This window comes from Cydia amplana, chromosome 8 (assembly GCF_948474715.1).
Source record: "Cydia amplana chromosome 8, ilCydAmpl1.1, whole genome shotgun sequence".
Lineage (NCBI taxonomy): Eukaryota > Metazoa > Arthropoda > Insecta > Lepidoptera > Tortricidae > Cydia > Cydia amplana.
Genome location: NC_086076.1, coordinates 8,497,236 through 8,511,133, shown reverse-complemented (window position 1 = coordinate 8,511,133; position 13,898 = coordinate 8,497,236). Strand labels below are relative to the sequence as shown.

Sequence of the window (13,898 nt, the reverse complement as noted above, 5' to 3'; positions counted from 1 at the left end):
TTCTAAGGTTGCGTTGCGTGTCATCGCGTGGCGCATATTTTTTCCCGTTCATGGTTTTTTTTTCCTAGTTGTTACACTGACACGCGTATAAAGCTATTGCATAATTAACCCAACCGGTCAACTAGCCAATAAACATGCAATGGTGCTGCGGAATAGGTATCTCAAAAGATTTCGATAAATTTCATCCGTCAACAACGTGCTACACGCATGGGGGAGTAGTGAAATATCACCAGATAGAGTTGACCCTGTTTATAAACAAATCTACCTAGTGACATAACATGTGCAAAATATTGGTGCGGTATTATAAAAGATAAATAGGTAAATTACACAAGTTGTAGTTTGAGATATTTTTAAATGATGTCAAATATCTGGTTCCAATTAAATGGGTCAAATACATTATTTAGTTATATTAAAGGACACAAATTCAACCATAGTTATTTGCACACGCCGCACGTTTAGATGTAATTATTCTCGATTACGGGAAACAACTATAATGATCGTCATAAAAAGAAATAATTTCTAAGAAATGGTATTAAATATAGGAGGAATAGAGCACTTCAGGTTCAGCTTCAGTTTAGCGCATGGGAGGCACTTTAACCTTTATGAATGAATATTGGCGGTGTTGTTTTTTTTTATAAAAAAATCGCGTGAAACAATGTTGGACTGTTGCAAAAGTATTATTCTTATTTTATGAATATAGGTACTGACACAGAATAAATAATAGTACTAAGTACAGAAGACTCACTCTCTAACAAAACGCGTCTGTTACGATCAGCACAGATATGGCCGCTAGGTGGCGACAGCGCCACGCGCGGCTTATGGCTTTCTCCAAAATTGGGGCCGAACGGATGTACTTTTAGCTACCTGTAGCAAAGCGACGAAATCGCGGAGTGAGACACGCCTGGTACTGATCACTCCCATCATACGCGACTCGATATCATACGGTCCGATTATAAAAAATAGATTGTAACAGTAATTGGTATTTATTTACGAGTCTATATATATCGGCAATTGAAGTGTAGTGTACCTATGCAAGTAACACTTGTTTCCTGTTGTTTTCAGCGTGATGTACTCGTACTACGCGCTGGTGAGCATGGGCAAGTACCCGCCCAAGGCCCTCGCCATGACCATCACGGTCCTGCAGCTGACGCAGATGATCGTCGGCTGCGCCATCAACGTGTGGGCCCACAACTACATCACCAGCGCCACCGGCGCCTGCGGCATCAGCAACTTCAACATCAAACTCTCCATGGCCATGTATTTCTCATACTTCGTGCTTTTTGCTCGCTTCTTCTACAAAGCCTACCTCTCTCCCAAATCGGGGAAGAAAGCCAAATCGGAACCGGTCGAGAGTCAAGCTCCCAGCGCCAAGAAGAATTACAACGAGTATCCTCGGCAACGGAACGGAGTCGTCGGCGTGGCCCACTAGTCGTAGCGAGTTGTGATATGTGCTAGGTTATTGTACAGTTCCCGTATGGCTGTAAGGGTACCGAACGGATCGGACGCGCCGGCTCGACCGCAACATTCGTTGAGAGCGTGAACATTCTTTCGGAATTCCATTATTTTCGGAACAAACAACTTTCAAATGACGCTAACAAAACGTCAAACGCATGTTGTGAATAATTTATTAGGTGATTAGGTTGAATAATGCTTCTAATTATTTGCTCATTTTGGTGTTCGGTTTAGTTTCATCTAGATTAATTGGGAAATTATTGATGTGCTTCGCACGCAATTACATACTATAATTATTAGATGTAAATTCAAACATTTCTTGTACATAATAATGATGGGACATGACCATCGCGACACCGACACTAGTCATAAGATCAGTGGCGGTGGCGCTACAAGCGATACACGTGCAAAAACTTTTAGATGAAAAGAAGATCAATAACTGCGAATCGTATTAGGCAAAATGTAGGTCGTATTTGAAGCTTGGTTGTTGCGTTGCGGCCGGCCGTCCACCGCCAGCGCCGGGCGCGCGATACATTCCGCTAGTTTGTACAGCTGGCCCGAAATGACTCGTCGGTAAACCTAACTTCTACCAGCAGAAATAATTCTCGAATTGAAGCAAAAAGTCAGTATTTAAAAACACCCGGATATCAACCGATCGACTTTAAAACAGGTTGATCGCGAACGTATTGACATAAAGTTAAAAATGTAAGTCTGACAGGTATCGCGTGGCACAGACATTTTTTTATAATCCATTGTGGGCTGTTCTGTTGATAGTCGATCACATAGGATTACCGATGGTGTCATCTTCGTCTATTGGCTTTAGTGTACGCTTCTGTGAGTAGTGGCGCCCTCCCAGAGTGAACTGATGCTTTTAAATGGGTTATTTTCTTTATACCTTCTAGTAACTTTTTTCGACGCTTTTGTACGTGAACTAGGATCATACATAAACACTGTAAAAATAACTTATTAAAACGTTATAGTGGCATTTAATAAATATCTGCCGCTTTAGAGTTCGTATTTACGTCCGCTCTGTTAAACTTTATAGCAACTTTTACCCCACATTGTACGATCTGCTGCTCTCCGACCCATATAAAAGCAGTAGTTTTTTGTTGTTGTTTATCGTATTTATTACTTAAAGAAAACTGAGTGATTTAAAGGTAATTTATTTGTAAATGGGTTATATACCTCTACATTTAGTAAGGTTATGGTTTCGCTGTGTGACCGTTGTTGTCTAGGTTAGATAACTTTGAAACGCTTGTCAAACAAGTGCACAAAGTGTAAGATTACAATTCCTGTTAGGGGAATAAGCAATATTAATGTTTGGTGAAATTGACAGTGCTTTAGTGGGGGCCTATGAATTAGATGGTCCAGTTTTATAAGAGGTGTGAATCGTGTCTAAAGATCCATCCCCATCGGTTTAGAAATATATTTGCTTACGAAATTATTATTATTAATGGTTGCATGATTAAACTAAACTCTGAGAACTGAACCATCGACGTGATAGTATGCTAGCCACAAATAATTCCAAATAAAATAAACTTCAAATGTCTTTAGGCTTCGCCTTAGTATTGAGGTAGCCAGTAAAGGTCATTGAATTTGTGCCATGTAAAGGTACTGGCGCTAGTGTATATAGCGCAACCGGGTGAATAAACTACTATGTATCGCTTCTGGTCGAAAAGTTTAAAATTTAAGTCATAACATGGAACGATGCATCGTTTTAACCTTTTCCACGCCGTGTCAAACACAAAAGCTGTCACTCAGACGCCACATCATTGAAGTGTCAAAACTGAAGTTGAACTTTATGTATATTCACGTAGGTCGATGTTGCTCTGTAGTCTGTGAGCAATTAATCGGTCTTTGGCGTTGAACCTACGGTGCGGATATATCGGTCATTGGCGTCCAAAAGGTTAAGCTCATACCGTAGATCGAGTAGGTTTAGTAGGAATAGAGCCGGATCAGATAGTTATACGTAGTTTACGTAGTGACTGAGGATATCAACTGGGGGCTCCTTAGCCGCATCGTTATATATATGTTGGGTTTTCGACGTAATTGGAACATTTTGACGCAAGACATTTGATAGTTGCCCTTAATTACCGAGACGATTATACCTAAAAGAAAAACAGATTTTTATCCGGATTCTAACGTCACAAAGACGTTGTTAGAAATACATATTTGTTTGTAAATATGCTATTATAATTCCAAGCCAATGCTTAAGTTAAGGGCCGAGATAAATCACTGTAATACAGAATTATTGTGATCGGTGAGATATTTTTATGCTATTTCGAGACGGTTATATAGCTTTTTACGAATATGGAAAGATGCTTATTGCTTAGCATGTCGCTGGCTCAATATTACACGGTTCTATGTTTCACTTTTATCGAACTGAAATTTGAACATTGTCATAGTGACATTAAGTCGAATTTCAACTATCTTGAAAATGTAACATAGAACCCTGTAATATTGGGCCAGCGATATGGCGCGTGGTAAACATGGCGTTCCGCAGGGTAGTGATGTTTTGGCCCGTGTGCGTGTCGATTTTATAATGTTAGTTAGCAAGACGTGATGCTAACTTGGGCGCACACAAATTAGTTCTTTAAGCGTTACTAAAAGTCCAAAATAGTTAGTCATTTCACTATTATAGTGTTGGAAATTCTGACAACTACGTACTTACATTTGGTCAGACAAAATGCCCTTTGAACTAGTGCTTTACTAGTGGAGATACCTGATTAGTGCAAAATATTAGAGTTAACATGCTAGGGCTCGTAATCTTCATACTGACAGCTGTTGTTTTATCACTTGTCACCAGGGCGCAGAAAGACTTGGGATAATTTTAGGCAACTTAGTACACCCTAGGGAATGCAAACCGATAAAAAATTGGATTGGGTATGGTAATTACCGGTATTTTTCATACTAAATATATACCGGTTTGCATTCTCTAGTAACACCCGCCATCTTTACGTTAGACCAAATGTAAGGATCATACCATAGACCCTGTGTCAGTGATATAAATATAATGTTCGCGTCAAGTACCATCGCCCACACTGTTAACTGACAGTTCCTAAACCTTATTACAAAAGGCATAAGGTCCACCGATGGACAGTTAACAGTGTACCTGCTTGTACATAGTAACGAACACGTAACGAAAAATAGCATTTTGAATTTAGATAATCGTTGTTGATATTTCCCCTGACATCTTACTGTTTTAGGCGAGTTTTAAATGAAACTGGATCGCTGTTAAAGAGAAGGAAGACTAGAAATTTGACTTCTAAATGGACTCTGAAATCGGTATCTCAGTTTTGGAAACAAAAACATGAGATGAACTGAACACGTAATACTTAGATGTAATAGTTTTTCGCCTTTTGCTTCTCATTGACCGGATCCAGTTGTACAATAATTTTAGATTAGAAAATGTATTCCCTAAAATGACTTAAAATTTGGTTGGCCAGTGGACAACCATGGTAGTGTTAGGCCAGGTCAATTTCGTCTAGTTCCACTATAGAAGTCACAATTACAAGCTAAGATCATGAAAGATTATAAAATAATGTATATTTTGTAGATAGGCTGTTATTTTCATTGTCCAGTCCATTGTTTTATTTATGGATAGGTGGGTTTAGACATTATTTAGACTAATATATTTAATAGGTAAGTATTTTTTATTTGTTATGTATTTTGTTATTACAAATCATAATATGGATTTACGAACCTTGATCTTGGTTTATTTTCATTAAAAATAGGTAGTGGATTTTGTGATGCTTATTATTTGTTTTATTACAGTTTTTATCTTTTTAACTACTTTGATAAACGAATCATGTCATTTACAACTTTGTGCTGTGATCAGAAAATGTCGCGGTACAAGAATGTTTCAGCATCATAGTTTGAATCAATTGTATTTAGGTACTTAGGTCATATTTTGGCCTTGTTCACTTTCTGTTTATCGGTTCCCATAATATAAAAAAAAAACCTTATAAGATGCAAATTTCAACAAGCCTTGGCGTTTGGACGTAATTCCATATTGTACCAAATAATCAGTACAAAATCTACAGTCTAATTCTGCCCTCCTAAGGTAAAAGGCCGTATTTTCAAAGAACACTCTATGAAAATACGGCCTTTTACCTTAGGAGGGCAGAATTGGGCTAGGTAAAATATTAATTACGTACTAAGAATAACTTTCATTGCATTTTTTATTAAACAATCTATAAGTAGAATCCAGCCATATGTCTTTGTCTGGACGCGTGGGCCACATGGAGGATCAAATTTAAATATATTACGTTTTTTGTCTATGTACCTACATCCACTGATATGTACCATCACATGCAAGCGTTGTACGCCTGTACTATTTAAATACGAAAAGATTTTTAATTCGAAGGGTTTCGACTATGTAACCGAATATTTCATATTATATACCTAATGAATAATCAATATTCAGTAAAGACATTTGTCATAAAAACATTTAGCATTTACTTATTTTATTTATATACATACGTATATGCGTATTTTTCTCGCATTTACAAATGCTGTTGTTGTTCTGCCTAGAATGGACTAGCGGTTACAGTTCCATAGTACTCAATAAAATATTTTTAAAATATATTTTTGTGAATGTTTTGTGGTTACAATTCTGGAGAAAATATTGTCAGATGTCCATCTTAATATAAAGGATATTTATTATTCTTACAATCATTCATTTGTATTTTCTGGGCGAATAAAGCGTTAGTGCATTAATATTGTTTGACTTTTAATTCTACCTTTTGTCTTTTACTTCGATAGTGGAAATTTCTTATAAACACTTGGCCTATCCTGTGTGGTCCTGTGCCAGTTTTAACGTGGCACTTAGGTCTTTTTAGAAGTAGGTGGAAATAAAAAGTTAAACTACGAGGACAAACAATAAAGCGCTTTCTCTGCTACTCCTACTGAAAGTGCCATAAGAACATCACGTTAGGTCATCTCGCCCCTAATCCATTTTCACCTCAATGGTTTTTGTTCCTTTGAGTAATTATTTGAGGGCCTTCCGCAAAGAATATAATACTCACTAGGGGCTACCGCGAACACCATCTAGGTTCATGGCGAACACCGATGTTAGCAAATTTCGGGCATCAGAAAGTTTTTCTAAATTTACGAACTTCGCTTAGTTCGCTTTCGCCGGTGTGGAGCGAGCATAATTTTTTAAGGATATTCTGGGCACATATAGCTGGTCAAGCATATCTTGTCAGTAAAAAAAGTCGTGAAATTAAAATTTTCTATGGGACGATATCCCTTCGCGCCTACATTTTTCAAATTTGCCGCCTTTTTCTACTGACAAGATCTGCTTTACCAAGTATAATAAAATCTTTGGGATACTGCATTTTTCTGTTAACTCACTATGAACAAATCTTCAACAAGATTCTAGTCATATTCTAGTACATTTAGTTTTTATTTTATTCTTCCTCAGTATAATTGAACTGAAATTAAATCCCGTTAATAAAATAAAGTTGTTTTAAAAGTGCCTCAAACATAGAATACAGCTGAGCGGCAACATGTCATCAAAATGTGACATTGACAATGACATTTGACAATTGTTTTCGATTTTTATCTCTTGTGTTATTGCAAAGTGCTCGTGTTATTGTAAACCTTAAATGGATTTATTAAGCGGTGAAATCCGGCCATGGGACGCCAACGACGTTAAACAACAGTTTGGAGACAGTCTCATGCTATTGCCTTCGAACGATAATACCAAAGAGTTGCAGAGTATTCTACGGGATAAGTAAGTGAGGTTACCCTCGTATGGCATGACGAGTCTTTGTATTTGAAACAGTTGCACAGTTAATTTGTATTAGTCTAAAACTAATCATCACCTACATGCAAGGGAATATATTATGCTTTCCATCTACTTAGTAAACATCTAATCTTCAATTTACAGAAATACATCGCGAAGTGATTTCAAGTTTTATGCGGACCGTTTGATAAGGCTAGTGATTGAAGAGAGCCTGAACAAGTTGCCGTTCACGGACTGCGAGGTGGTGACGCCCACGGGAGCGTTGTATAAAGGGCTGAAGTATGGAGCTGGGAACTGTGGCGTGTCTATCGTGCGGTCCGGAGAGGCCATGGAACAAGTAAGTCGAATTTTTCCATTGTTTAATGATTCTTCAAGTTCTCACTACAACTAATAGTACATTATTAGAGTTAACTCTTCATTTGGCAACATCCAAAATACTGAACATAACCAATGCCTCTCTTTTTTTTGTTTTTTTTTTTAACTTGTCCGATCCCGAAAACTAATTTTGTCGTTGTCTCCCAGTATGGCTCACATTTGAGCCGTGGGAGTTGAAATTTTGATTATCGTGGGAAATCTGGAAAGTTTATTTACGGCTCCTATTTGAGCCCTTGGGATATGACAGGTTAATGAGAACCATTTATACTATTGAGCGCCGAGGAGGTTTGCACTCACGACTTTACAGTCGACGTTACAGTGGGTTTATAATATGTATAAATAAATCAATATGCATGCAATACGTAAAATACTTGAAAAGGCTTGGAATGTTATAGTTCGTTTTTTTAGCATTAGAAATAAGGTAAACAATCTTGACGTGTCTTTTAATTGAAAAACACATTTTAAAAATAAGTTACGGCAAATATGTAACAATTATGAATCTAATACGATCATTTATATTCTTCTGCTTTCATAAGTAATAGTTTTTGATTTTTAAAAAGCGTTTTTCAATTAAAAGACATGTCAAGATCGTTTACCTTCTTGCAAGTTCTTTCTAATGCTAAAAAAAAACGAACTATAGTGTAAGTGATTTGAGTCGCATTATCAGAGTTCCCTAGGAATATACGGTCAGTTTTAGGGTTCCGTACCTCAAAAGGAAAAAACGGAACCCTTACAGGATCACTCGTGTGTCTATCTGTCTGTCTGACCATTCCCCCCCTTGATCTCCAAAACTACTGGGTCCAAAATTTTGAAAATAATACACAAAATAGTTCTATACCTATAGATGACAGGAAAACCTATTAGAAATGTGCAGTCAAGCGCGAGTCGGACATAATGTACGGAACCCTTGGAACGCGAGTCTGACTCGCACTTGGCTGGTTTTCTCAGAAACTTGCATGTCATGCCTCTTGACATGCAAGTGCTTTATACTGCCTTCTGTCTCTGCTTACCATTAGCCTTATTTTTAAATAATAAACTGTATTTTACTGTGTTTTTTTGTAACTGTATTTCTGTATTTTTTTAAGGGTCTCCGAGATTGTTGCCGCTCCATCCGCATTGGCAAGATCCTGGTGGAGAGTGACACAGACACGCATGAGGCACATGTAGTCTATGCCAAGTTCCCCGAAGACATTGCTCGGAGACAGGTGTTGCTCATGTATCCAATCATGTCCACAGGAAATACTGTTAAACAGGTGTGTTCTTATATTGTGTAGAATTCAGTTTTTAGTCAGGTTTCATTACTCTTGAGATGAATATATTTTAGTGTATGTGGAAAGAGAAGAGTCATAGAATGGGTTCCCTTATATTCCACAACTTCTCTTTCCAATGTCATCCTTGATGAGCTCGCAAATGATTTCGTAAATCCATTTAGAAATTTGTGCACATGACTATAAACAACCTCCCATCCTAAAATAATGGGCTTAGTAGTAGGTGCCGTTGTTAATAGCTTGCATATAATTTCAGGCAGTGAACGTACTGACACAGCATGGCGTAAAAGAGGAGCGAATCATATTGTCCAACTTGTTCTGCACGCCTGCCGCCGTTCAAGCTGTGGTAGACTACGTGCCCCGGATGAAGATACTCACCTCCGAACTCCACCCAGTAGCGCCTAACCACTTTGGACAAAAGTACTTTGGGACTGACTGAAAGTTTCTAGGAACAATTGATTGCTTTAACTATTTTGTCTGAGACAACAACAGAAGGTTCACTATCTAACAATTCTCATGTTTGAAAGGAACACGAGTGATCATTCCCCTTATGGTGAAAAAAAGTTGAGAGTTAATATGCTTTTGCCTTTTTTTTTGTACAACTAAAGTTTCAATATTTTGTCAAATTTCTTAGTTGTAAGTTTATTTAAAATAACAACACTAACACGATTTCGTGAGAATTGTGTGGAAAAGTTTGTGATAAACTACTTAAAAATATAAGTTTAAAAGAGTATTTGACCGAAAATACCATGATATTCAATCTCATAACATTATTTATTAGAAATATAAGTTAAAAAAAACAACTGAACTATTATTTTTTTATAGGCTGGACACAACTAATTTTCTTTAGAGTATCATGACCACAATGTGCTACCAATGAAATATGCTAATGGCTTGTGCCTTGCCTGGGTTCAGTTTAATTCCAGATCTTTTTAACTGGTCAACACATTTATAAATCGTATTATACTAAATTGTAGTCATTAGGATAAAATGAGAATAAATTTGATTATTTATAAAATGACCTCATAATTTAATTATGTACTCCTGCGATTGTAGCACTATCAGTTATATGTAATACCTATTTATTAGCTAATCAATGACTAAGGGATAAGGGCATATGCAAGTAGTTGTAGGGGCTGCCCTATTTGTACTACTACCATTGTCCGTGACTATGTAATAAATTAAGCACCAAAATGCCATGGCAGTATTCGCTAGGTGCACGACTGGTGCTGCCCTCATTTTGGCAGACTTTCTACGTTAAATCTTACGGAGTAAAATTAGTTCAAGCGGCTGCCGCTAGTACTAATGGCGGCCATTCCATAAGATTACCTGTGTTTGTGACGATCAGCGCCACTTCCCACTCCTCCGACTTCGCACCTTGCCAATAGTCGGTTTCAGGTTTTAGTAAGCACCACATTTGCTCCGATATATCTGCGGCGACTGGTGAAAGTTAAAGAAACATTTACTTGCTTGGGGTGAAAGAAACAAACAATAATACTTTTAATGGTTTATTCAGTTTCGTAGTTTATACAATCTATGAGTAGATAGATACAAAGATTTAAATAAGATCAGATCACACAGCTAAACAGTTTAAAAGTGTACACATTAATATAAATTTATATTTTCAACATTCTAATAATTTATCCTTTAACAAGTACCCATAAGTGATCCCTGATCGTGGTCTCATTCAACACAGATGTTACCCTACTTTATAATATTACCTTGTAAAAATAGCGATAACATTCAATTATATTATTGTAACACGAGTAATTCTAATTCGAGAACAAAAATATTTTATTATTTTTTATTAGTAAAAACTATGACGAAACGTCATTTAAGTGTTAGGAAGCGCTCGTCGGCGCGACCGCCTCAAGCGGCCGCCCTCGCAATAATGCGTATTACCTACTCCCGTATAGGTAAATAAATACTTACAAGTATAACACATATCATTAAAATGTCAATTCTTATCCTAATGTTACGAGTTTTAAACAAAAACAAGCACTTATCACTCCAAATTGATGACGGATTGAAAGCTATTGGAGGCTTAGTAATAGTTTAAAAGATGTTTTTTATAGTTTCTACAATAGCTGTCAACTATCATCATAGCAACTTGGCGATCTATACAGATTAACCGCAAATCTATCTTTGCTAGTGACCAAACTAACGTCGCTGCGAAGTGATTTGAGCGTAGCGTTTCTGTCACCGGCAAAGATATGTTTGCACTCCTACTTAGATGACGTCCGGTTGTCCCGGACTTAATCATGTTGTAAATTATATCGTCGAAATACATGTACAACACAAATCATATATATACCCTCGAAATTGACTTAGATATGTTATTAAGGCATCGCGTGAATCGCTCTAGGTAAATTGACAATAAAATCTAAGGGACTAATACAACAGCTAAAGCAAAATTGTATGGCAATTAGCGTATAAATAGGTGAGGGTGGGGAGGGTCGATCCCTAGGGGACACTTGGTAAACTTCATTTTTAATCAAACCAAACGAGATACAATTTTTTGCGCTGGTAACACTCATTCATTCGTTCCTAACTTCACGTTCTGTCATGGCACTGTATTGGAAAAGTCAGTGGTTCAAAAATGGCGGACGGTGAAAGATTTTCTGCGTACTTTATTCAATTTTCGGTAAGCTTTAACTGGATTTATTTTATAATATGAGATGGAAATGATGTTAGTAAGTGTGCTTATTTTATTTGTTGTTTATTGAAGTGATGATTAACTTGGATTACATTGATATACGCGAACACATGTTTCGAGTACGGCACGTTTTATAATCTTACTATGTATGGGGAGACTTTGTCTTTTTCTTCAGGGGAGATATGATTCCGGGATCATGTCAACCCCAAAGCGATCAAGTATACATTGTAATAAATTTACTTACAAAATAATTCATAGAGCTATCATAAATATTTTCTTTTCTTTAGTAAATCATGCCGCGAAAGTACGACCAGAGAAACACTGATTTAAACTTTCAAGGTTTTTGACTCATTATTGTTTATTAAAACGGAATTTAATGACGTATAATTCAGTTTTTAATTATACAACCGACTCCGAAAACGGAATTATCCCCGTGGCCTTTGAAAAAACTGACTAAAGTTGACATCAACATTTTACGAACTACCCGTACTTGGTCTTTTTTATCAAGTTAAACGTTTTACACACAGGGGATGTTACTCGGTCGACAAAAAACACTTATAATAACGATATTTGGTTTTCAACTGGCGATATTTGTTTTTATGGATGAAATGCTATTTCAATGGCTTTCCGACCTTATGTACTATAGAACCGACGGTCCATAGAAAGGATTTTAGGATTATGCAGCTCAAACACCGTCCTCGAAACGTGAGCAGTAAATTTCTAAACCCTTTTATTATAGTAAACAATAACGCCCAGTGATGGGTAAAAAAATTAAAATTGCTGTAGGTATCTGACGCTAAAAATACCTTCATAAGAACTTTAAAAAAATTAGCTTGTTACAAGAAATTTTGTGTTAATAACTTAGATTTTTGTTTTTTTTTAACTTTTTTTTTTTGGTACAAAAATGGATTCCCTATTTTATGTTGTTTTATGGATAATACGATTACATTGTTTTTTTAAAGTATAAGATTATGGATTAATATGTGTTGGATATCTTCATATATTAATTTTCTGTAGATAAAGTGAATAAATTAATGTAGATACTACCCTCGAAATATGACATTGCCACTTAAAATCTTTTTACCAAGTGTCCCCAAATCTGGAAGACTTGATCCCTTCGGCTTAGACATCTGATTACCGGAAATACAACTTCAAAGCATGGAAGATGCAATATATATATGTTTGCTGTGTATTTTACAAATTATAGATGCATTGCTAATAGCGATCCGAGTTATATAATCAATGAGAATCTGGTATGGGGAGACATGGTAAAAATATGTTTACCATGTGTCCCAAGAACCAGGGTCACTTGATCCCCCTAGGATCAAGGCTCCCGACCAGGGGTAAACAAGTCTCCCTTACATAGGGGACACATGGTAAAAGTCAACAGTATGGGTTTTCATTAAATAATGATCTAATTTATTGCACAAATCTGTTCTAATTCAAACTATTAATGAAGAGATAAATTCTGAGTCGTATGGTCTATAAAGTTTTTCAATACTACAAATAGTTAAGAAAATGTATGCTAAAAACAAAAGGGGTGATCAACCCTCCCCAGTTTCCCCTACATATGTATAACGATCCTAAATAAATAGGCGTGGATGGATCACTGGATTAGTGACAACTGAAGCTTACAGCCAAAATATATAAACACCTTAAACAAAACCAGTAGAAAAGCGAAATTAAATACTCATACATTTGTGCATCCACTTTATTTTTTTTATTTTTTTTTGAGTTTTTGTATAAAAATATCGGTTAGCAACGCTTCGGTCGGACTAATTTTATTTGCCCTTTCGGAAGTTGGTTATGTTGACCAGGTCGAAGAGGTCTCTCGGCGGGTCGCGTCCCTCCGACTCGACCCAGTCCTTCGCGCTAGCAACTACCGGCAGTACGGTTTTTACGCTGCACCACAAATTAAAACACGAATCAGTTTGGCTAAACTAAGATCGTGATGTTAGAAAAAAGCAGTTGCGAATGAAAGTGCGTGCCGTCATAGAGAAATATAGTAAGACAAGAGTGCTCACTCCATACATCAGTTCAGACTATTAATTTCAGTGTCTACATCTAGCATCGAGTAGCGGAACTATCAGTACTGCTATTTGACAATAGATGTAGCACCGACCGGAAAGTCTTATCTCAGCATAAGACTTTCCGGTCGGTGCTACATCTATTGTCAAGTAGCAGTACTGATAGTTCCGCTACTCGATGCTAGATGCTAATAGTCTTTTTGGTACTAAAACTGATGTATGGAGTGAGCACTCTATGTATTTTTTTTCTCTATGGTGCCGTTAACTGTGACAAAATGAAAGCGCGTTTATTTTTATAGCATATTCCAAATTTGAAGTTTGAATATACTTTAGTATTTAGTATATAGTTGTAGTACCGACGCTGTTTTGTT

General features: G+C 36.7%; 2 protein-coding genes across 2 annotated transcripts in view; both read left to right on the top strand.

Annotated features, from left to right (window-relative positions):
• The window catches only part of LOC134650250 (very long chain fatty acid elongase 6), a 41,696-nt gene extending 38,566 nt beyond the window's left edge, over nucleotides 1-3,130 (top strand). The window contains exon 4 of the mRNA XM_063505205.1: nucleotides 1,063-3,130. Within this exon, the coding sequence (XP_063361275.1) occupies nucleotides 1,063-1,429 (367 nt within the window). The 3' untranslated portion in view covers nucleotides 1,430-3,130. The remainder of the gene's footprint in view (nucleotides 1-1,062) is intronic.
• Nucleotides 3,131-6,986: 3,856 nt separating this feature from the next.
• LOC134650539 (uracil phosphoribosyltransferase homolog) lies at nucleotides 6,987-9,319 on the top strand. The gene is made up of 4 exons (XM_063505493.1): nucleotides 6,987-7,189; nucleotides 7,346-7,538; nucleotides 8,662-8,829; nucleotides 9,101-9,319. The coding sequence occupies exons 1-4, from the start codon at nucleotides 7,062-7,064 to the stop codon at nucleotides 9,281-9,283; spliced, it is 672 nt and encodes a 223-aa protein (XP_063361563.1). The 5' UTR covers nucleotides 6,987-7,061; the 3' UTR covers nucleotides 9,284-9,319.
• The last annotated feature ends 4,579 nt before the right edge of the window (nucleotides 9,320-13,898 follow it).

Coding starts and splice junctions, on each gene's coding strand:
- LOC134650539 (XM_063505493.1), top strand. CDS start 7,062: ATGGATTTATTAAGCGGTGAAATCCGGCCATGGGACGCCAACGACGTT. Junction 7,190..7,345: donor CAGAGTATTCTACGGGATAA/GTAAGTGAGGTT, acceptor TTCAATTTACAG/AAATACATCGCGAAGTGATT. Junction 8,830..9,100: donor CAGGAAATACTGTTAAACAG/GTGTGTTCTTAT, acceptor ATATAATTTCAG/GCAGTGAACGTACTGACACA.